General features: G+C 32.1%; 1 protein-coding gene across 4 annotated transcripts in view; it reads right to left on the reverse strand.

Annotated features, from left to right (window-relative positions):
• Positions 1-384: 384 nt before the first annotated feature.
• LOC118187281 (monocarboxylate transporter 9-like) overlaps positions 385-26,479 on the reverse strand; it is an 83,380-nt gene continuing 57,285 nt past the window's right edge. For all 4 annotated transcript variants that reach the window (XM_035357469.2, XM_035357466.2, XM_085827112.1 and 1 more), the window contains 3 exons: positions 20,276-20,503; positions 11,313-11,595; positions 385-7,274 (listed from right to left, as the gene is read on the reverse strand). In XM_035357469.2, coding sequence (XP_035213360.1) covers positions 6,880-7,274; positions 11,313-11,595; positions 20,276-20,503 — 906 coding nt within the window. In that variant the 3' untranslated portion in view covers positions 385-6,879. The remainder of the gene's footprint in view (positions 7,275-11,312; positions 11,596-20,275; positions 20,504-26,479) is intronic.

Consider the following 26,479-nt stretch of genomic DNA (forward strand, 5'->3'; position numbering starts at 1 on the left):
TCATACTAAAAAGCTTTTATCAAAAATACTGAATAGTCTTGCTACACTTGGTTTCATACAAAGTCCCACAGCTGTATAAAACTGAGGTTAATCTTTGGATTATGGTAACTTGGTGATTTTTTGGCAAAAATTTGGCAACCAACCCTGGTACAGCAACCTGCTAGTTTTTGTTTGGGTGCCATTTTGTTTTCATGAAGTAAAGGCTTTTTTTTTTACTCAACATTTTTTTCCCAACAATCTGCTAGCCGAATTACGCTATGTTAGAACTTTTATGGAACAAAAGTGCTTAATCGTGACGAAGATTAGATGCGAAATTGGGAGAAAGTACAGAAGTGCAAACTAAAAACAAAAAATTTCTTTAGAGTCAAAAAAATAACTCCAAAATATACACAACATTTTATTTATTTAGTGCAATACTTTTATGACATGAAGATATCATTCAAATGCATGATTATGAATCACTTAGAAATGTAACATCAAGATGGTGTTTCAGGTAACAGACACAAAGCACAAGTTGGCAATCGATCTTTTACAAACACGTTTTATTGTTCAGCCACATATTACTTTCCAGTCTTTCAAGAAGCACACACAGTGCAAAAATAGGATCATTTAAGTAGGTTGGGTTGATACAAACCAATACATGCCTTTGATACAAAGACCCTACATAGATTTTTCTGAGATCAGTTGAATTTACCTGTACATAACTGGCACAAGCCTAATATAGGCACATTAGTATCAATATCACATTCTTCTGCATTTTCTTCATTTTGAATAAAAATACACATAATATAAACAAAGAACACACACTATACAATGCTAAAAAATTAAAAATAAAACAGTTAAATAAACTGAATACGCTTATGCTTCAAATAAAACTTAATTTACTTAAAATACTGCTGGAAAAAGAAAATGTTTAAAATAAAATATAGGGTAATTAAGAATCATCCGATTTCAAGTTTTTATACATTTAAAAATTAACCAGATAGCATGATAAGTATTAAATGAACAATGGAATGGGAAAATGACCAAATTTTATTATATTGGGTGGGTGGAGTACAGGAAAGGCACTAGTCTGTCAAGAAAAAGTGAAAAATGGCATCATAATAGCAGAAAACTATGCAAGTTGGCATTTGCTTGATGTCATACTGACATTCCTAATAAACATCATATAAGCAAATATCTTTCGTAAAAAGAGCTGATTCTGAAATCAGATGGTTCTTTCTGAAATTACTCTATATCAAAGCACATTTTGAAAAGGTTTGTTCTAAATGTTTAGATTTTTTCTTTTTCCACTATTATTCATAAAAATACCTCCATTAAACATTAAAACTGTAACTCATTAAGCAAGCAATTCAGGTAAATCTTCATAAAAAATGAAACTAAGTAAAGATTTACCTCAATTTCTTGCTATTGTATTCTTGTTAGAATCTGCATTTTTTAATACTGCCTCAAACATATCTATATACTTTATTTTTACATATCACACATTTTTTAGGGTTAACTGAAATGTTATACATACTTCATTATTTTAAAATGACATAGTTCACTCACTGGCCATAAATGCTAATAAAAATCCAATCTTGGTGAAAGTTCTATAATATAAATGCTTGTAAACTAGAATTTTGCATTTAAAAATATAAAACTGATTTCAAGATTAAATATTCAATGTAAAGTATACAAAAAAAAAAAAAAAAAAAAAAAAAAAAAAAAAAAAAAAAACATATCACAACCCATATCTCACACACTGGAAAAGCAATACTAAGTGTGTCTGAAATCTTTTCATTTAGATTATCAGTAAAACATTAACTGCATTTATAAAATTATGAAATAAGTGAAGTTTTCGAAAAGTGTTTCTTGAAAATTATATACATATTAAAAAATTCTTAAAATTTTTATATGTTTTGTGAATAACAAATGTAATACCACAAAGAATTTTAACTTTTACTATAAATTAAATCTGATTATATATTCAGATATTTCTTCAAAAATGACTGGATTTTAAAAAAATTAAAACTTTATTTAATATTCTAAAATGGTAAACTTTTACAAAAATTTTATAACTCAGGTCTTAGAAAAATAATTTTAAACCGGAATTACAGACTTTTCCAAAAGGAAGAAACATTTATTTTTTAAACATTTTTACATTCCATTTTGGGTAAAATCATAATTTATCTGACCTATTAAATATTGCACTATTCATGCTTACAGAATATTTGCATCACTAATTCTTAGGAGACGAAAAAAGATATTTTATTAATAAAAGTAGTTTAAAACAATAGGTTCTGAAAACATTGATTAAAAATGGAAAAACCTATAAAGTGACCTAGTTAATAGAAAGTTTTCAAACACCTTAATACATGCCAGAGCATTGCTTTAATAACACTTATTACTTAAAAAATACTTAATATAAAAATATTTAATTAATACCCAGATACATGGAAAGGAAATTTAAGGCGGTAATACATTAAAAGTTTTATTTGCAATGATAAATTTTTCTTTTAGCTATTAATAAGATTACTTAGAGAGGAGGCCATTTCTTTCAAATTAATAATGAAATAAATTATTAACTGTTTACTGGATATAAATGCTTGCATATTATTTTTACCATTGAAGACTTTTGTCGTTTTATTACTATAATGTAATATTTAGTTTCTCATTTCTTTTAATAATTTAGAAATGTTTCACAAGTTGTGAAAAATTAATAACAAAAACCTCCAAAAATATAGACGAGTATTTAAGTACTATTTTGATGTAGCATAAAATGGAAATTTTTAAAGCTCCAGATAACATTTTATTACATTTTATCCTGAAAATTTGGAGGTAGCCCCTTTTCTTTAAAATTAACAAGTATGCGAATATCGGTGCATATAACAACATTTAAAATGAAAATAAAATAAATAAAAATGAGTTTCAACTTATAAGAGATCTTAAAAATAATAAACACTTATTAGAACAAAAGAAAGGAAAATTAAGCAAAATAAATTCCAAAAATCTATTTTTTTTAGAAAATTCTTTTAAAATTCAGATTTTTGTTACCAATTAATCAACACTATCTATTGCATGGAAAACTGCTTCATAAAGTAGTATTAAATCAAAGTTATATCATATTTTATGTTTTGAAATAATAAATGTCATGCAAGAAAGAATAAAATTTATATATCACACAAAAAATACTAATTTTCACAATTAAAATGAAGTACATAAATTCAGAGATTCTAGAAAATAAACATACTTTAAAGTGCATTGTGGAAAAAAAAAATAATGCAAACTTCTCATGAGGAATCTGCACATAAAGGAACTAATTATATAGTTTACAACACAAGAAGGCTATAAAACTGTTTCATATAAAAAGCATGTAATGGAGCTTAAAAATAAATGATTAAAATTTATAAACTCTGTAAAAGAAAATCTGGAAGTCTTGTATTTAACAATATAAGTAATTTAACACTGAGAAAGGTTAGTAAACCCTCAAGTGGCATAACAACATGTGTACGATCGTGAGATCGAGATTTTTTTTTTTTTTTTTTTTTTTTTTTTTTTTTTTTTGTCATTTTGGAGTATATTACCTTCTTGCTTAAAATAAATTTTTAGCGTTCTTTAATGGTCTAAATATTATCCAAGTTTATGAAAACAGAGATTAAAAAAATTATATAATTTTTGGGGAGTAATACTGTTTAAATATAATGTTTCATAAGCAGATCCAAAAAGCCATGCCACTAAGAGAGTTATATAGTATATATACATGTGAAAAACTTATGATTCAGTAGGCAGATAACATTCATTACAAAGAATTAAACAACTGGTCAACTGATAGCAGTCCTGTTAGATTATATAAAGAAAATGCTATTAAATTACGTAATTAATTACTTCAGTATAAAAGATATGTTAAATGACACCACTACTGCACAAATAATGCATATATAAATATACATACACACACAAAAGTGTCAAATGCTATTAATAAAAAATCTAAAAACTAGTTAAAATTAGTTAATTAGTTAGAAACTTGTAAACTAAGGGTTTATAGTTTTTAACTAGTTATTATAAACCCTCTCTTATCAATGCATGCACGTGTTTATGTATGTATGTGCATACACAAGGCATACATATGTATGTACATACATACATACGTTTCTGAATCCAGTCCCGATAATGGAACAGTACCAAATTAAGTATCAAGAAAATTTTCAAATACCCTATTTATAATTTATTATGAAAAAGCAAAAATTAACATTCAAAACCGAATGCAAAACTAATCGAAAATTCAGAAGTATGAAAAGTGAAAAATTAAATACAGATCTTTGAAATTACAGATAATCATAAAAAGCAATTAAAAAAATTATAACACAGCCAATACATGCAAATATCTAGTAATTATGGAACCTTAAAGATACAATGAAATAAATCATATGCATCATGCACAAATAAAATAAGAAATGTGCATTATATATACAAGTGCAAATACAAAATATATGCGATATAGAAGAAAATAGATTTACATACTTTATAGCTATTTTTCTACCACAGCTCTTAAATAATTACAAAATCCCATTCTTAAAGACAAAAAATACTCAATTGTAATGCATTAACAATGGATTTGATTAATACCATATTATAATCTGTACTAGCTAATAACAACTACATCAAACAATTATTGTAGGCAAAAATATTTTCATACTTTGAAGTTTAATTAAATTTTTCATACATGTAAATACAGATGTTGCTATTAAAAATGAATTTTGAAAGCTCTCTTCCTTCGGCTTCTTATTTGTTACAAAATATGCAAATGAATATAAATATGGGAGAACTTTTCATGAGATGCATTAACATTTCTGGCTTCACATTTCAAAAATTTTTTTCATCACAATTTTAATTTGTTCTATCATAGAAATAGCATAATTAATATATGCAAAGCCATGGTAAATCTGGTCATGGCTCAACTTGCTCTTTGACTAAATATTTAAATTTCTGGGATCTAGTAGCAACAAGAGAAATATTTGCTAAGTTAGATGTCAAAATTCTTAGTCCTGAACAGTAACGCATCAACGATTTGTTAAAACGATGACAAAAATTTCTAAATTTGAAACCAAATAAAATAAATTATGACGACATAAACTTGACGTGTTTAGTTCTCCATAACTTATCCATCCACTAATACAAGTTAGTTACTTTGACTATAGAACAAAAAATACTCCTGTGAAAAAGTAAATATACACGGACACACAATCTGTTTTAGCAATGCATGCATAATGGTAGCAGAAACAACCTTCACAATTTATTACTCTAATACAAAAATTAATGATTTGATCTTTACTTCCTATTTTATTACTTTACTGCTCAATTTGATTATATAATGCTTAACCAAATGTCTGGCATAAGAAGGAAATTTTTTTCAAAGAATCTTAAAATGCTTTTAACATGACAGCAAACAAAAATGTTGAATTAAAAGTAAAATTTAAAATTTCACCAACTAATGAAGATGTATGTTGCTGAAAGAGGAATTCTACAAAGGATACATTTACTACTTCCTTTCAATACATAACTAGTTATCACATAAATGCACATTCTTTACTTTCGGCATACACTTAACATTCTGTTAGAAAATTCCACACCAAGTGGAAATGCCAAGAGTCAGACAACATAAAAATTACCCCTTTCCTAAATCATACACAATCTTCAATAATTTAAAAATTACATTAATAGTCTTTATCAGAAAATAAAAATGTTTTTATGTACTATTGTGATAGTTTAATGTTTATTAAACTATGAATGAATGAATCATTTTTTCTTATTTTCATAAGAAAAACTTATTCAACTGTTATGCAAAGTACTTCTCAAAGAATACACATAAAAGCAGATCTATATCAAAATACTTGAGACATCAAAATCAAAATATTTGATACCTATACATCAAAATATTATATCATCAAAATTCTTGAGAATCCACAAACCATAAACACCTCTTCAGTTATTCATACGCATCTTTCATCAATTAATTCAAAAGAGGTAACCTGAAGTTGTGTCACCAATTTTATTGAATTATTCAGATCCAGAAAAAAAAAATGAAGTCGATCAATATATTATAGAATACTATAAATCATAAATATGACTATAAAAATATACATTTAATTGCACTAAGTGAAAAATATATCGCAGCTTTTCAACAACAAGACTAGAGCTTCTTTGACAATTATCATCTGATAAAGAAATGGAATTGGGAAAATTTATAAAGGGAAAAAATTTAAAACATGAAAGAGTGTTCATTTCTGATGACTTCTTACAATGATGAAAAATAAATGATTTTAAAATTAAAGTAAGATAAATATTTTACTTTCAGTCAGTCACCACACTTGTAATAAAATTGAAAGATGCAAAAATTTTAAACTGCGCATACTACAACATTTAGACTGAAACATTAAAAGCCATTTAATATTAATATGGATTTAAAGTTTGAAAGCATGTGGTTTGAATAATTATAAATTTTCCCTCGTCCATTTCAACAACAAAGAGAAGAAAGAAATTCTAAACCTAAAAAATGCAAGGAAAATACTAATTAAACAAAATGCGAACAGAAAACAATGTAGGGTTAAAAAAATTAAAATGACCTACCTTAAATGGGAGGAATATTAAATGCATAACCAGTAACACAGCATATATAAAAATCCATAAAGCAAGCACTACTAAAAAATACTACAAGCTCCATAACTAACTGAATACATTCATATTCAACTATGCTACAGAATACAGTTTAAGAATTAATGCAGTTTAATACTTTTAAATAACAGTCTTTATTTTAAGGAATGAATAGTACATAAAAACAGACATAAAAATCTAACTACTAAGTTATATAACTCTAACAATAGTGTGAAAGATAAGTTACTAAACAAGGGATAGTGGATTCTCATACATAGTAACCATTTTAGATCCATCTTTCGTAATATTATTTTCGCACATTTTAATATCCTCAGATAATAAGGGTACAGACTTTTCTGTATCATCATTCAGAATATAAATAGGTTTCTTTTCTTTCATAGATTCTAACTCTTGCAATCTGTTCTCAAAATGAACCGAATTTTTTCTTTCTTCGGGTTCTTCAAACCTTACTTTCATGGAATGACAGTCTACTGGAACCGAATCTTTGCTGCTCACAGAAGGAGATTTAGAACACAGGAAATTCTTGGCAACAGGAATAACCATAGCTCCTGAAACTATAATGCATAATCCAGTGCAGTAGAATGTGATGTCATAATTTTCAGTCCAATCAGACAGCGCACCTGTAAGAAAAATCATTAATACAACAGTTCACAAACACAGGCACAATTGGAACAATATGGAGCATAAACAAGAAGTGTGGGAAATAGTAGAGAGGCCTGAAAAAACAAAATTAGTAAAAAGTAAGTGGGTGTATACTTTGAAGGAAGGAGACTCTGAGGAAGTAAAATATAAAGCGGCTGGGTTTAATCAAATAAAAAAATCAGAATTATACCGAATCATATTCACCAGTAGTTAACATTGAATGTTTTAAATTATTGCTTGCACTTTCAGCTAAATTAAACTTGACTGTTAAATTTTATGATGTAAAAACAGCATACTTGTACAGTGACCTAAACGAGGATGTATATATGACTCCTCCACCTGGTTATGAAAAACTGATTGGAGAAGGAAAAGTATGTAAATTGAAGAAAAGTATTTATGGGTTGTCTCAATTGGGTAGAAATTGGTATATGAAAATAAAAACTGAATTAGAAAAACTTGGACTGGTACAGTTAGCATCTGATAATCGTATATTCATTTATAATGATATCATAAACATTTTTATATTGTGTTTGTATGATGATGATTTAGCTGTATTCTGTAATAATAAAGAAATGCTTGAAAATATTGTTTCTAAAATTAAAAATGTATTTGAGTTATATGAAAATACTAATTCAAAATTTTTGGAGATGCAAATAGAAATACTTGAAAATGGTATATGTTTGTCTCAAACAGAATATATTGAATCTTTATTGACTAAACACAATCTGGAAAATTGTAAAGCAGTAAAAACACCAATCATTAAAGGGCCAGATAAAGGTTTTTCATGTACAAATGAAAAAATTGATGCAATTTTGTATCAGGAATTAATTGGGGAACTTTTATATTTAGTGAATAGAAAGCGTCCTGATATATCATTTGTAACAACTTATTTGTCACAATTTAATCATGTACCAGAAAAAAGGCATTATCTTTTGGCTAAAAGGGTATTAAGGTATTTAAAAGGTACAAAAAATAAAAAGCTTTTCTATAGCAATGATTTTGAAGTTTTAAATGCATGTGCTGATGCTAGCTGGAGAAATGCAGAAAATGGTAAGTCATTTTCTGGTGGTACTATTTTACTAGGCGATTCATTGATTTCTTGGAAATGTTGTAAGCAGAGAAGTGTTAGTCTGTCTACTTGTGAAGCAGAATTATTTTTTATTTCTGAAATTTGTAAGGATATTATTTGGACTGTAAATTTATTATCAGAATTAAAATGTAAACAATTTTTGAATGGTGCAGTGGTCTTGATCACAGACAGTCAAGCTGCCATCCAGTGGATCAACTGTGCCATATCTTCTATGAAATCCAGACACTTGAACTTACGTTTCCATTTTATGAAGGACTTAACAAAGGATAATGTCATTAAGTTGGAATATACACAAACTGATTATATGATTGCAGATTTTCTTACTAAGAGTGTCAGTAAAGAAAAATTAATGTATACATTGAAAATAATTTCTTAATGTAATGCGTTATATATTGTTTGTACTTCATTTTCGTATTGAAAAAATGTTGCTCGCAGGAGGGGTGTGTTGGGTAGAGGCGAGTGAACTTTTTTTCTTGCGTATTAATTATATGGCGCAGCTGTCTCTTCTCCCGACACATCCGTCATTTGAGCGTATAGAGATGGTGATATGTTATTTGCTGTTGATGGTCAGTATGATTTCCTGTGTGATCTTTTTTATTCATTATTTGAGTAAATAAAGTGTGTTGTCCTACGATGGCTTCTTTACTCTAAATACTGGCCTCTGAATAACATATTCAAATATGAAAAAGCAAATAAGGGCTATCTACCTAAGGGAAAGAATGCCTTTGTGGAGGATTTTTTAAGGGAAACTGGTTTATATTCATGCTATGCATGGAGGAAATCATAATAATGATTCAAATATCCTCTTTTTTTAACATACACAGTTATGAAGGATGTAATTTCCTATAAAGAAAAGAAAGGGATAATGATCTGTTACATATAAATGTAAGTAATCATTATGGAAGAGGCACTTATTCTTTATTTTGAGGGATAAAATGAACGTTGAATGAAACTTGACCTTTGAATGCTTTGAACCAATCTTGTTTGATGACAAGCATTCGTGGCAAATTCAACTCCCATTTGGCTAGTATGAGCTTTAAGGCAAATCAAGTTTGATGTTAAATTGTGGATTTTGATTTGCTTATGTAACTGATATTTTTAATAATCAGTAGGGATTGAATGGCATAGATAGCATCAGATTACCTGACTTAAATGCAATAATTTTGCATGAAGTGGTAATAACAATTTTCATTAATTATCTTATAATACACAGTTCAACTTAAAACTTAAAAATACTGTTTTTGTAAAGATTGCCGTACCATTCTTTCGATGTACACAGAGTCTGGAAAAGAAACTGACCAAAAAGAATGATATATATATCCAAAATCAATGTGTTTACTGCACTGTTATTCCCAGCTGGAAAGAACTACTCAAAATTTTTAGTACAGCTCTAGTGAGTATCATTTGGTTTTGGTTTGGTTTATTTAATTATGGCAAAGCACACTAGGGCTGTCTGTCTAAGGGGAGGGATGCCTTCGTGGAGGTCTTTCTAAGGGAAACTGACTCGTATACATGTTACACATGGGGAAAACCACAAAAACGCCCATGCAGCCAGCCCGTTCGTGGGATTCTAACCTTGGACTGAACTACCATTGTTCACCGATTTTACCGCTCGGCCGCTGGTGGGCCGAGTGCCATTTGTAGCTTGCTTGTGGCAGGACTATTCGGTCTCATTCCACATATTTGAAAGCATCACTAGCTTGAACAGTTGTATTATCCTATTGTCTCTGTCTGTGGACATACAAATCTGCAGCAGCATCAACCACAGACATTGTATACATTCTTTCCTTCACAAGCCCCTGTGGAAAGAAATCTTAAAACAGGTAGAGTTGGCGAATACTACAAAAAAAAAAAAAATTAAATAGGTCTAGTTGAGAAACACCACAAATAAATTTAAAGAGGTCTCAAGTCTACTCCAGACCACTCTTTAGTATAAAAGTTTTTTAATTCCTTCCAGCTTTAAAAATCACAATGCAAAAAAACATATTTATTTTATATATATATATATGTCTATCATTTCTTTACAGACACTGAGTATAATTGATCAGCATCTTTTCAATAAATGTTTCATACTAATGATATATAAAAACTTTTCTAATAATAAATTATATATATATGGATATATATACATATGTGTAGTTCAAATGTCTATATGGTTAAGATATTTCTAATTATTTTAACACATGCCTTTGGCTCATATAGCATAATCATTTAACTAGTTTTTTTTTTAATACATCTCTTCAAACGTATGCCTGTGTTTCGGTTACATACAAAAAGCAGACTAAGCATAGTTTTGTAGTTTATATAAATAATTATATTTAATATTTTATAATTAATTTTTATATCACCCATTTACTAATATAGAGAGAATAATTAAGTTAAATTTCACCAAATTTATTTACAGCTTGCACTTATTTTTCTAAAAATAATTTCCCCAAAACTAACCTGTAAGGGGGTGGGGGATTTAAAGATTTAACCAATGCTTTATAAAAATTTTAATTAAATTTTTTATTGTAGATTGGGAATTTAATAGTACATTTAATTCATTATTTGGAAGTGGCAAGACATGTACTTTCTACAAAAATGTTTAAAAAAATTTTTTTTTTTTAAATTCATGACCTAAATTTTAATTCCCTCCTTCAAAATTTTGATAATCGGACATAATTTAACTTAATAATCTGAAGCGTTCATATGCATTAATTTATATTTCATTCACATTTACTAAAATTAAATATATTTGAAACACGAAAATTGCAGTATAGTTTAATTATGAAAAGTAGCTAATATGTATTTATATTGAATTGCAAAATTACTAGATTTAATTAAGTTAATACAAAACAAAATACTTATAAAATTCTATATTAAGTATTGAAGAAACTTTAATTCTCATTAAACACATCATATATATTCATTAAAAAATACTCACCAGCCACTGGGGGTCCTATTAGACTAGCAACACCTTGAACAAGTAACAGAAGTCCATAAGCACCAGTGAAATTATCCAGAGATATCAGATTCACTATAATTACGGGAACCAAGGTATAATTTGCGCTGATGGCAAAGCCATATATCCCAACGAGTGAAGCTGTTATGTAATAATTTATTGTTAGTGGTAACAGCACTAAAGAGACGCCACTAATTAATATGAAACCACTATACAGAAGAGATGAGTCTATCCATGGTTTGTCTCCAATAAAACCAACTATAACCTACAAAACAAACTTAAGTTTAAATGAAAAGGCATATAATAAAACTCTTAAATGCATATAAGCCAATAAGCCAATAAAACAATTAAATGCATTTCTGATCAACAGTTGTTTAAATACCTAATTTTTCTGATAATCAAGATGTCAAGACAATCCCCCATCTGTATCTTTAACAAATTTTAAATATTTAAATAAATATATTTAAAAGTTATTTAATTACTAAACTATGAAGGCAAGACATCTATTTTAAACTGTCCTGTTTTTATGTAGAAAAATAGACAGTGGCATTATATTAATAAAAAATTTATAATAATTTCCAAAGAAGTAGTTCAAGTTGATATTATGAATATTTTTTTATATTTTGGTAAATTTACAAACTTCTAAATAAATGACAGAAAATTATTTCATATGAAAGAAAAAGAAATACGCCAACTAGAATAGAAATGTACCAAAGCAAAATATAAAATTAGGCAAAAAGCATTCTTAATTTGGCCTAGATTTTTAATTAAACTATCGACTTTGATAGCAATCAGACATAGAACAAGGACAATACACATTGTGGATTATTTTTTTTTTTCTTAAAGACTGGTGAGATTTTTAATCTAATTTTATCTCTCTTTGAGATATTTAATCTTTTCTCTTTAATCTTTTCTGAATTTGAAATTCGTTCCAGTTTTGCTAAATCATAAAAGTTGTTTGGCTATTACAATTTCTTTAATTTCTGACGTTTAGATAGTTATTCAATAGTTTTCATATAGCAGCCTTCGAAATTTTAATATTTCAATCATTTTGTACTTTACTATTTAGCGCCCTGGGTGGTTACCACACTTTTTAACTAATAACTGCAAATATAGTAACTTGATAATCGCCTTCATAATTGCAAGGATGTGAAGACCCCCATGTTATGTACTGTTGCTGCTGCGGTAGAAGTCAATGCAAGTACAGGTAGAAGTTAGGCGAGCACCTCTGTAGTACCATAGGTGATAATGCTGAGCTTAGCTGTTAAGCTTCCACCCAGTTTTGAGGGAAAGCACCTCGGGTAGTAGTCCGACGGTTTCCTACCCCTCTTACCCTATCACCAACATATCCAGAGGGCTATCGGCTCGTTGTGCAGCTTCAGTGCTACATTGTGACACAGACACTATATGCTTACAAACATCCATACCTTCTTCGGGATTCAAATCTCGGCTTATCGGCACGAAAGTTTACAAACCATTAATGAGCTTCATCCAGAATCAAGAATTTGGTGTGGAATGTAATACAATGGAATAGAAAGCTGCAATCAGAGCTAACAGGAGAGGTGTCAACATTCGGGCAAACCACTTCCTGCCAAAGGCCACCCAGGTGTACAATCCATGACGTCATTCTCCAATTACACTTTACTTGGAACATATTTTAGACACAGAAGTAGCCGAAAACTATGCAGAAATACTTTAAAGATTGATGACCAAGAACAATAACGTCAAATGAATCACAGAATGCCAATAGCAGCATTCAACAACATTATGAAACAATGCTATATCCTCAACGGCTAAAATGCACAGCATGTCACATCTCATTTTGCACCACGGCGTATACTACAGTTGCCAAGAATTCGAACATACGCACAAGACATGCAACACAAAACGCACTGCTCCTGTTGTTCTGGCCAGCCCAAAGTACAAAACTGTTCAAACAGCAATCACAGAACAAGGGGCTTCCCACCCCAACAGATCCCCCTACGTACTCCATTATTTATTTCATATTTCGTCAAATCACATGTGAGGAAATACTCTCGTGAAGGCAAACAAACTAAACAATCTTAACTTGTGGATTAAGGATCTCCGCGCACAGCAAAACAAATGCACAGCACAGTGCTGTAGGTTGAAAACAGAGAGATGATGGAATGCATATTCAAACAACCATTTCACAGTTAAATAAACAGCAGTCTACAAAATTATCATCATCAGTGCTAAGGTACAAGGCTGCAGAGACTTTTGAAAGGATAGGAATGTTTATTTCTGTTTTCTGTCCAAGAGCACAACAAACCATTACGCGAGAGTAAAACTGAGGAAAGTTTATAAACTTTAGAAGCTATCAAAACTCCACGTATTTCCAAAGCGATAATTAAAAGCTCTGGTAAAGAAACTGATAAACTATTTGATTTAACTGAGCTTATCTTTACAGTGAGACAGAAAATTATACAGTGTTCCCTCGCCACTTTGCGCTTCATGTTTCAGGGTTTCAGTGCGTCGAGGGTTTTTCCAAATATTCCTCAAAAAATAAAAATTAAAAAATACAACCAAAGAGATGAGTTGACTCAGAATACATACCACGGGCTCTCATAAAGGCACACGATTAATTTCCGGTGCGACATTGACCAATGAGAGTAAGAGTGGATTTATCTCTGCGAGTTGATTGTCTGCGCATCATCGCAGCCTCAACTAGCATATTCTCTTGTTGCATCTCGCCAATCTTGTCCATGATGTTGACTGTCTCGCATACTGTATTTTAGTGTGGTGTTGGCGACAACGTTTTTTTGTTTAAGCGATAAATTTTTATTAAGCTCTTACAATACCGCCTAAGCACTGTGCTCCCGCGAAAGCTTCCTCCGGGGTGCCCAAGAGGAAGAAAATGATGACCATGCGAAAAAGTGCAGAAGTTATGCATCTGTGGCACGCCATTATGGGGTGAATGAATCTACAGTGCGGTACATCAAGAAAGAGGAAGCAAACATCTGCAAAACTGATTCAATAACCTTCAATAAAGAAGTGAAATGTGTGGTAAGTCTGCATAATAACAGAATTATGAAAATGGAAGCAGCACTGGCATTGTGGATTGCAGGAAAAAGACAGTGAGTTTGGACACTAATATGATCAGGACAAAGGCCAAAGCTGTCTACAACCAAATCTTGCTCGATGACGACAATGAAGAGGCTGAAGAAGGTACTGACGAACCTCAAGCCAGTAATAGCGCTGCCAAGAGTGATTCGCCTCCTCAAGGACAAGGCTTTTCAGCCAGCAAAGGCTGGTTCGAAAAATTTCAAAAAAGATATGGCCTCAGAAACGTGCTTCTGTATGGTGAGGCTTCCTCTGCTGACAACGATGCTGCTTGTCGTTATGCGGAGGGAGAGTTTCCTAACCTCATTACTAAGGGAGACTACGTCCCTGAACAAGTTTTTAACATGGATGAAACATGCCTTTTTAGGAAGTTGATGCCTTCGTGTGCATTCCTCTTCAAGGACGAAGTGAAGAGGCCAGGCTTCAAGGCTCACAAAGGCCGTGTGACTGTCATCATGGCTGGCAATGCTGCAGGTTTTATGCTTAAGCCAGGCCTTATTTATAAAGCCAAAAATTCATGGGCATTAAACAAAAATACAGCTATGTTGCCCGTGTTCTGGATGCATAACTCCAAGGCCTGGATAACGAAAGCTCTGACCCTTGAATGGTTCCTCTATTGCTTCATTTCCCAGGTGAAGCTGTATCTGGCTGAAAAGGGCCTCCTCTTTAAGGTCCTTCTCCTGATGGACTATGCAGGAGGCCATGCAATGGACCTGCAGTATGACTGTGTGCAGATAGAGTTCTGCCCCTGAACACTACATCTCTAATTCAGCCGATGGATAAAGGTGTCATTGGCTCCTTTAAGGCACTCTACACTCGTTACACGATGGAGAGCCACATCTCGGCAGTTGACGATTACATCAGTGCCATTATCGATAGCCACTTGGACCCACTGACCGATGAAGACCTCCTTGAGATGACAAAGTCTGCAAGTGAGGAAGAAAACGAAGAGGAAGACAAAGAAAAAACTGTAAAGCGTGGCCTTACCCTGGAGAATCTCCAACAATTGTGCAACATGGCAGGAGCGATGCAACAATTTGCACAAGACATTGACGACAATATGGTTCGAGCTGTCGAGTTCAGCAATCAGGTTGACGAGGTTATATCCTTGTACAGGGAAATTTTGAAGGAAAAGAAAAAAACAAAGACAACAACTACCCATCACCACGTTTCTCTCCAAGGTAAAGCCTCCGGCTCTACCATCAGTGCCTCCAGCAGAAGAGTCTCCGAGTGACCCTAAAGCTTCTACGAATCAAGTGAGAGCCTCTCTTCCGCCACCAACACAAGACTAGCAATGTTGATTAATGTTTATTACTGTATAAGGTTTTGCAATTATCTTATTAATTAGTACTGACACGTTTAAGTAAATACGTATACTGTTGTAATTTTTGTCTTAAATGTGTAAAGTATAAATATTGTTTACATATTTAAAACATTATTGTACCTGCATACAAGAAAATTCCTAGGGGCAAATCCTACTTCGCAATTTTTCAGCTTTCGTGGAAGTTTCTGGTCCCCATTAACCGCAAAAAACAAGGGATCATTATACTTCTGGAATTTGAAAAAGAAGACTGAACTGGGATGATCCCTTACCTCCAGATCTCACGAAGATAAGCGTATAGAAAAGCAATTACTTGAATGAAGTTAAGTTACCGCAGCCTTTATTTGCATTAAACGAAACAAAAAAAATTAACTAATTCGATACTTAATTGCTTTGTAGATGCAAGCAAATGAGCCTAAAGAGCTATGATTTATTTACGTTACACCGATTCAAGAGGAAAATCTAATTTACTGGTGAACGAAAATTGCCTAGATTGGTGTTCAGGGTCTTGTAAGAGCTAAGTTGTTTCAGCACATTCGAAACAACTTTTGAAGGGTACTAAATTTTATTTCTAATCCCATTCTATGATTTACTGAATCAAAAGCAACTCTCGAAAATTTGAAGTATTAGTGGTATAACCATAACTCATTTCTTTATTAGTGTGTTTACGTAGCTAAGATGCGCTGTGTATCGCCGAGTATGTAAAATCGTCTCATTATATTTGTAAAAATTAAGGATTACCGTCTTAAAATAATTCAATTAGCATCGTAAAATCTTGTCGTATCAAAAACCAGGTAAGAAGGTTTTTCTTATTTTGAACTAAATTGTCGATTGAACTTTTGTTTGTTTATGCACAGCAAAACAAATGCACAACTTACGCCACAGGTTGAAAACGAAGGCACGATTGAATATTCTAGCAACTACTTCACTGTCCTATAATAAAGAGAGAGCAGTCTACAATATAATCATCATTAATGCCAGAGGCATAAGAGGATGGAGACACTTCTGCACTAAGAATACCTACAACATGGAAAATTCTTCACAAGAATCATTACCAATATTCAATCCTATGTAATTTCGTTTTCGCACGGACTAATAAAACAACAAGCACACTCAACAGTATCTTGGATGCAGTTTTTACAGTAGACGATTTTTAGAAAATAAAACAGCGCAATAGCGCATTCGTGAAACCTGTATAGCATTCAGCTCAGCAGACGACAAAAGTTTTCATTTATTTTTCTAAAAAAGAAAGCTACTGGTCGGATGGTACAGATTATGCAATACTCAAAATTATTCATAAGGTTTTAAGAGATTCTTCTTAACATTTTCAATAAGCTTCTATATGACGACCTCTTCAAAATCGGACAAGTTATATTCTTTGACAAACGCAACTAGGACCCTAGTTAGCCCGGATTCCTACTGACAATATACCTTCTTTCAGCACTAGGGAAGATTTACGAAAAGCTCCTAGTCAACCACTAGGAGCTTCATCTACACAAAACCAACATAATCAGTGAGCATATAATATGGCTTTACAGAAGGCAAATTTACTTACTACACATGAACTCATGAGTATGAGAAACTTCATCCTGAATGGTTACCATCTCAGAAAGCAAATCCAAGGTTTTTATAATTCCGAAAACGGGAATTAATGATCAACATTGTTCTAGGAATCACCATCAATGGAAATAGGGTCATAATCGTAAAATAATTAGAATACCTGGACCTCACGTGGGACAAAAGGCTAACACCGATTACCTAAATTAAAAACCTTAAACAACACATCGGCCACATTGCATGAAAGCTCAGGCAGTTTCAAGGACACAACTGTGGATTAAGTTCTCACACTCAAAAAAATCCTCAACTCTACTCAATTGTCATCGAAAAGATGCGGGCCCAGTCTGGGCACAACCGATGCATAGGAAAGTAAAACATTATGTCAGAGCGCTCATTCACGAGAAACTTGAGGACATTCGCTTTCAGAATTCTAATATCTCAACTTTTTTGTGTTTCACTACTTTTTTCCCCGATTAGATGGAGCTTCATTTTTTTCGCATTGCTTTGCTTACTGTTTCCGATATAAAGAGACAGCAAAGATTAAGGAAAGAGTATTTTGGAAAGCGCATTACTGTGAAGTGTATGTTTTGTAATGAGTCTTTGCTAAGCATTGGGTATTTAGCTACCTGAAAACAGCGTAATAAAAAGTAATGAACCACAACGGCACCAATGCCCTACAAAGTGATTTAATATATCCCTACACTATAATATGCGCATTTAATGCTAGCTCCAGAAGGATACATGACAATCCTGCCTAAATAACGGTATCTCCGCCGACCGTTAATTAATAACCCATCATATATTATCAGCTACAAAATTGTTCAGATTCATCTTTCAAGTCACTTTTTCACCTGTCAATAAAATGTGTTGATTCTTAAGTATCGCATATCTGACTAACTCTTGGGGAATTTTTAGAATATCTTATCAGTGCAGTTTAACATATATAGGGTAAATTAAAAGAGCATTCAAATTGAGTTAGAGAATGCGAATCTTAAGTTTGAAAAGAAAAATTAATAAACCTTCTATTGTAGAGTGATTAGGTTAATTGGAAGCAGAAGAGATGAAAAATATGCAACTGCCTTCACCGGGAATCGAACCACGGACTTCTGGAATACCGGCCCAGTGTGCTACCGTTACACCACGAAGGCACGCTGGGAAGTGGGAGAAATACCTTATATACTCCCCTTTTCAAAGGGCGACTAGTGTTTTAGGGGACCTACTCGCCAAATCCTGTGTGCGGAGAATCATCATCCACAACCCTTTTAGTTCGGGCGCCACTTGTAGAGTCATTAGGTTAATTGGAAGCAGAAATGATGAAAAATATGCAACCGCCTTCGCCGGGAATCAAACTACGGACCTCTGGAATACCGGCTCAGCGTGCTACCGGTACACCACGAAGGCACGCTAGGGAAGTGGGAGAAATATCTTACACTATAGCTAATCATAGTTAGACAATCAAAATTTTGATGTTGCGGAGCAAAAATTATCTATAAAACTTCTTCACATGGTGAATTCGATTTTTTTTAAAGCTTTTAATAAAGATAAAAATTTATTTTTGTTAATGATTCCTATGCAAGTCTTTCTAATGCTTTCAGAACTCTAATATCTCAACTTTTTTGTGTTTCACTACTTTTTTCCCGATTAGACGGAGCTACATTTTTTTCGCATTGCTTACTGTTTCCGATATAAAATGGTTGTTGCTCCTCCCATCTTTACGAAAAATGTTTTTCTCCTAGAGATGAGAGACTCATTTATGATCGGCTTTTTAAAATCGATAAGCGTTTTATTCAAAATTTACGTCAAATTAAAACTGCCGTTTGACTAATTTTAAATACCAAAAAAGTATTACAGAATTTTAAGTGCAGGTCTCTTATCACAATTATGGTACAGGTTACTAAAGTTTTTATAATTGTTTTTTCGAATCCAAAAATGCAGTCATATGAGATTTTGTTAAAGTACTGTTTGTTGCCAAAAAAACATCACATTCTATAACTATAATCTTTATGTTACTTTACAGCAGGTACTTAAGGTTATTCTCAGCTGCCCGTTTTGACTATAAACCATGGTAACAACAGCTGCTGAAAAAAGATCGAGTCGCTTAATTTCCTCCCCCCCTACTTTATACTTTATTTTATTTAAATATGAGAAGTGGGCGAAAGCCGACTCAAATTACGTCTTAGACGAGGTCGAGAAAATAAATGCTGCGCTGTGATAACACAATATCTGATCGCAAATGGAGGACTGGCAACGCCCTAGAGTGCCTATTTTAAAGTAACAGACTAGAGCTAGATATATTCGATATCACATTTTCGTCGAATGTTTACTTTTCTGCAAATGAATAATTTTCTTTAGTATTTTGCAATTAGATTCAAGATTAAATGCATTCAATTTCCTTCCAAAATTTATGGACCGAAGAATTTTTATGAAAAGGAATTGCTAATTTGCTTATTCACACGCTTATATTTTAATAAAGACACTGGCTGCTTGTTGGTTACCATAAAAGAATCAAATTAATCCAAGAGCTGTTAAGACAGCAGTAGCAATGTGAAGAGTTTTCCTAGAAGAAGTATTTACAAAATATGAAAAGTTTAGTTATTGTAGCATAAATTATACGAATATATAATTATAAGGCTTGACATAAAATAAAATAATAAGATAAATATGATAAAGGTGAGTGGACCATTTTTTTGAAATTATTTCATAGGTATATAAACGAATTTAGTAAAGTACAATTTAAATGGATGAAAAAAAAAAAGCAACAGCAATTGTATTATTTGTAACATCTTTTCAAAATATAGTTATGAAGTAACTTTATTGTTTAAATTTGGTTTTTGACTACAATCATTAAATGAATAAACAAATCACCAAAAACAAAGAGAAAATTGTATGGACTGGACAGAAAAACTGACATTTGAAAAAAGAAAAAAAATCCTTAAATGGCGCTTACAAAATTTAGAAATCTAATTATAAAATAAGTAATACTTACAACACCAAGGCAGTTAAGAACTCCAAGAATAGAAATGAGGAAAGAAGCACTCTCCATGTCAGTACCACTAGAATGGGCATGGTCTGGAATATACACATATGGTACATCCACACATGCATACAAAAGAAAATTAGATATACAAAATAAAGTGTAACCGACGTTTTTGAAAATGGTAAAATCAAACATCTCGAGCATCAGATCTTTCAAATCGCTGAGGAACAGGCAAGGCTAAAAAGTAAATAAAACATTAATAAGTTTTTAGTAAATCATAATTGCACATTATTCAGAGTTGTTCAAATGAATCAGAACGAAGTGGCAAAAAACTGTGGATTACTTTTGTTTAATAATGATGCAGCTGCACTGAGTAGCTATTATGAAATATATTGGGTCATATAAAAAAGTCTCCGCGTTTTTTTGTCACTAGATGGTGTTGATGCCTGTCTATCCGGCAACACTCACCCGATTGTCTCAAACGAACATGTGCTTAAAAGGTGACATTCGGCTTCCATTGTTTGTGAAAATAGTTTTTTAATTCGTTGCTTGTGTAAAAAGTCATATTTATTTGAAAATGAGTGAAATATCAAAAAAGGTAAAAAGGCTGCAAAAACATGCCGAAAAATTTGTGAAGTGTATGGTAAGAATGCTGTGAGTAAACGAAGGACCCGGACCCAGAAGTGGTTTTCTCGATTCCGTTCCGAAAATTTCGATATCAAAGATGCACCTGGCTCTGGTCAGCCAGTCACTGAAAAAGTCGATATAATTTTGCAACTGGTGGAGCAAGACCGGCACGCAAGCTGTCAGGAAATATTAGAGGAACTAAAACATCAACCACATGACAGTTTGGAATCATTTGAAAAAGAGCAGGTTGCAAAAAGAAGCTCAATGTTTGGGTGCCACATAAATTGCAACCTGGCGAAACCATCAACCCTGTACTGTGCACAACTCGACCGTTTGAACGAAGCAATACAAGAAGAGCTGCCAGAATTGGCCAAAAGAAAGGAGTTGTGTTCCATCATGACAATGCGCGGCCACAGACATCTTTGATGACTCGGAACGAGTTGACAGAACTTGGCTGGGAAGTTTTGATGCATCTACCGTATTAGCCCGAGCCTTGCACCGTCTGACTAACATTTTCTTCGATCTCTGCAAAACCCTCTTGATGGTAAAAAAAAACTGGTTGACTGAAAAGACGCTGAAAATCACTCGCCCAAGTTTTTCGACGATAAACCACAGAAGTTCTACACCGATGGAATTATGAAGCGAAAAATGACAAACGATCATAGATAATAATCGTCAATATGTACTTTATTAAAATTGATTTTCAATAAAGAAAAGTTTTGTTTAAAAATGTACCAAAAAAGCGCGGAGACTTTTTATATGACCCAATATAACAGCAAATATGTGGGCGTTTTGCCACCCAATTTTCCCCGATTCACCTTATGATGAATTTATCTAAGAAAATACCACAACAGTACAAACGGTTTTTTTATCTCAGGTAGGTGCTCGACTGCTCAATATTCTTCAACCCTTTCGCCGTCCTCTCCCGTCCGCGAAAATTTCTCCCCAGCGGCCCTTTGTTTTTCGCAGCGTGTAATGTTGTTTTCTCTGTACATACATAACTTTGATGTTATGATAAATATAAATTAATATTAAGTAAAATTATAAGGGAATAAAGCATAATGGAAAAGTAATAATATCTCTGCTTATTTCTAACAGCAGGATTAATTTGATAACATCTGATCCAGGCGGTCCCCTCCTCCCGTTTTGTTGTTGTAATCTTTTACAATTATTGGTTTTTTTACAGTTCTTTTCCGTGTTTCAACATCAATCATAGAGTTATTATGGACTGCACTCATCAAACGTATATCCTTCTTGTATTTCCAATTCACAACCTCATTTTTTCTCTTCCTCTGCTGAGTAGACGTTGAAGATCTCTCACTGTCTTGTATCTTATGTAAAATGGCGCGAATATTCATAAAACCCGGGGAAAAATTCAATTATAAATGGAATGCATGATTAGTACTGCTCTCTAGGAAGTATTAGAACAAACAAAAATAAAAACCCAAACAAGTAAACATTTACAAAGCGGTTTAAACTTTTAAAAGTTTTAAAATGTAGAAGAACGCTTGAAGCGCGTTGCGGCCGCCCTGCAGAAGTTTCCCTTGAACGCGCTAGACGCGTTACGGACGATCCTTTCTGGTATGCAAAATACCAGAAAGGATGTAATGGTGTTTTGTTTCGCCTTGGTTGTAGGAGATGAACCAGGGAAAAATTTAAGAACTGTATGACCAGAGAATTAGCTGTAAATGAATAGTATTAAGAGAGCTTAAGTCACTATAATAATTTAGCATGTAAAGAAAAATTGCTTATATTTTTCAAAACAACTGCCAAAAAAGAGGATCGAATACAGCACTTAACTATATTGTCATACGAAATTATTTAGCTGGAAGAATTATTTTACCACTGAAGTCCACTGTTCTTTACTACCGCAACGATTCTTCTTAAGTTTCTTTTTTCAGCAAATTCTTCTTGTAATATGCCCAGTAATTTTATGCCCAGTTTGCAATTTGAACACCTGATTATTCTTCATATTTTGCATCTTCTAATTTTTAAATTTAGAATAAATTACTTATTAAAATTTAAGTACGCTTATCTTATTTTTAATTCATATCTTAATAGTCTTTCGATCTTGTAATTGCAATCGTCACACCCTACAACACATTTATTCGATACTTTCTGCACCTATAAACCAAGTTCGTTACACTTTATTTTTGAGTCAATATGTTAGAATTCAAACATCGTGTTTCATCAGGATAAGTTCGATTAGATTGATGGAAATTCATTTCCCTATTTTGTTTGAATTTATGAACAACAAAGTAATCGAAGCATGACTTGTTTATAACTCAATAGAACTCTACTGAAAACATTTTCATTTTCGATAACGACTCGTCGATTTATATTCGTATATTTTCCTATCACACTACCAACTTCAAAATAAGAATGCATTTTGCTCAATTTTATTGTTTTGTTACAGTTGCTAATTTTGATGATTGAAGCTTCAATCTGCAACCGCTTTTTTTAGTCATCGTCATATGTAACTAATAATAAGAACTAAATAAATTTCCTATATTTCTTAACAGCTTATTATTGTTTTTCAGGTTTTTGAAGTCTTTTGCACCAACATTCATTCAAGTATCTGTCACACTCTGTCAAAACTTTTAGAGATAAAAATTACTAAAATAAAAATTAAAACACGTAAACAACTTTAAACCTACATTTTCCTAGTGTCAAAATTTCTCGTCTTCAAAGATCACCTTTCAACAGAACTTAACCCGCTTTAACTTCATAATTACATCAATACCACAAATAATGAATCCAATCAGAAAACTTCCTAAATCAAGGAAAAAAAAAAAAAAAAAAAAAATTCTTGTTTGCACGTATCCCATAGCGGCGAGCAGGATTAGAGGGAAATTTATGTCAGTTAAGTAACATCAGCCTGTTGGTTCTTCTTTCTACTGACGAACTTATTGTTCCTCAGTAGAAGAAGAACCAACAGGCTGATGTTATCTCAGGAATAAGGGCAAAGAATTTTTATACTTTTCAAATAATATACAATGACTCTTATTATCAGGCGTGTGCAGCTATACAGCCGAAATCCAGTAGTCTGGCCCACCCGATAATTCGGCAATTTATTACTCCAACAATACACCAGAACATGGATGATTCAAAATAATGATCAAGGAATTATTCTATATTTTATATAAACTGCAGAAAATTGTGCGTGTAATATTTAATAAATTCTCACTGTAGCGTCAATGGCTTTCAATTCACTACGAAAGATGCAATTTTAACGGCTGCTATTGCTTGGAACATTTTAATGCTTTAAAAAAAAACTGATGGAAATCCATGGCTAAGTGTTATGAAGCAAAATTCAATCGCAGGACGAGAACATATTGATGATCCAATGACCAAACACACTACAGTTGAAAGCATTTCTTGAACAATTCATTGATCACGCTTTTTGAAAAAGCTGTTGAATGGATTTATGGGATAAAAATGAACCATTTGAGGAGGGGGGCGAATTAAGGGACAACGTCATAATGCAAAATGTGTTAAATACTAAGATAGCAAAAGAAATGAAAAATGACGAAGACTTTGATTCAGCTAAAGTATCACGTGGCATGAGGCAGATACAAATATAATACAAGATATATAATAAATCTTCACAGTACTTAAGAATTCCTATATATATATATATATATATGTAGTATTTTAAATGCGTAGACGCCAATGGAACTTTTAACAGTTTGCAGTCTTAAATGGCTGAGTGGACTGGTAGGAAGCTGTTGACACAAACCAAGTTCAGCCTAAAAACCATCTTTATTTCTAGGCGCATTTAGAATCATTCTTCGTAGACAATATACTTTTTGATCATAAGCAATTATAATTATTTCATATACACTGGGTTTTAAAGGCATGACATAGGTATTTTTAGCTAGATAAAGCAGCGCGATGTTCGCAGAGCAGAATTTAGGAAACGTAAAGATGACCTAGTTTCCTGTGAGCAGTATTTATACCTAGTAGATGCATAAAGTACTCTAAGCTGTGATTGGTTAATTTTAAGTTGTTATGTAACATGGAAAGATCTCGAATTTGGGAGAACAACTGAATTTAGGGGGAGAACCCCAAATCTAGAATAGTTAATTTTGAGGTCGCCAATTAGTTCTTAAAGCAGCCATCATATTTTGTTATATCTTACACACACACACACACACACACACACACACACACACACACACACATATATATATATAACCTAAATATTAACATTCTACGGAATGGATCTAAAAATATATCTAATTTTTATTTGGGGAGATTTTAAAGCAATGGCAGTATTGATGACTTCACAGTTAAAATTTATTAAAATATTATTAAGTTATTAATTTATTTGCTCGAATATTTTCTCATTAAATATACAGAATATGTTTTTAGTCCGATAATCAGACCGACAATTAAGTCTTTAGTCTCCGATATAAAGTCTCAATCGTGTTGCATTATCAGACTTTTGCTACATGTGCAAAATAAAAATTATTTTCATAAGTATGTGGTTCTTTTTTATCAATTTGATTTTTCCAATTCATTGATATTTATAACTTTAAATTTTGCAAACCCTTAAATTTACTCTCCCTAGCCTATTTAACCGAAATCTAGTCCATCTCTGCAAGCAAGTTCATTGCTTAATCGAATGGTTGTCCTTGTTCCGCCCGAGGTTCCATCGTTACCGTTAATAGATGCTAGAACAATATCCACAAAAGCAAAAAGACTCAATACTCAGGTTATGTGAAATTTAGTTTGGAACTGGTGCAAGATCATGTGTGCTACACATTGCTCATAGCTGTAAGGAAATGCTGAATCGCTTGGAAAGTGAAGCTCTGCAACATTCTTCATGCAGTTCTGGTCTGCCTCTAGGTGCAATTTCAACACATCTGAACAAAGTTTGCATATTTTTACACTTCAGTTTAAAAATGAAGCCTGAAGAATGCATGAATACCTTTCTTTCTCAGCCACAAGTACAAGCACATATTATCGAGATAAATGCATGAACGCAAGAAGCCAATCACCTACAACAGATGGTATAGTATGGTATCCTATCATACAAACACAATATCATGCTACGCTATCACATAAAAAAAATTTAAAAAAATAAAAAAAAATAACATCATACTTATACTATAATCTAATGGTGAATATTATCACCAGATGTTTGATTTAGTTTAGTTTTTGTTTCATCTGAACAACTCTTTTACCAACTGAAATTGAATAATCCACTTACAGCATACGAGAGGTAACAAGTTTAGTCAAAAAACATTGAATTAGTACCATATACACAGAATGATGCAAAATTGTTTAAAATTTAAATGCATATAATTAAATTGTCGATTAAATATTAATGTAAAAATCCAAATGATTAATAAATAATACGAAAAAACTTGTCATAACTTTATAGAATATGTCAGCAAGACAATTTTAGTTTTATTAAAATAATTTTGTAAATCATGCACGATTTGTTTATGGGCAACAAATATCAACAATACTTTTTTAAAATCCAGTTCCTCAACTTTAACTTTTAAAGCGAATTTCCAATTAAACATTATTTTGTAAACTAGATACAACTCGACAGGAAACACGCTGCCTTTTCTCTCT

The sequence above is a fragment of the Stegodyphus dumicola genome, chromosome 11, assembly GCF_044657685.1.
Source record: "Stegodyphus dumicola isolate Sdum_Otavi_A_Nest chromosome 11, ASM4465768v1".
Taxonomy (NCBI): domain Eukaryota; kingdom Metazoa; phylum Arthropoda; class Arachnida; order Araneae; family Eresidae; genus Stegodyphus; species Stegodyphus dumicola.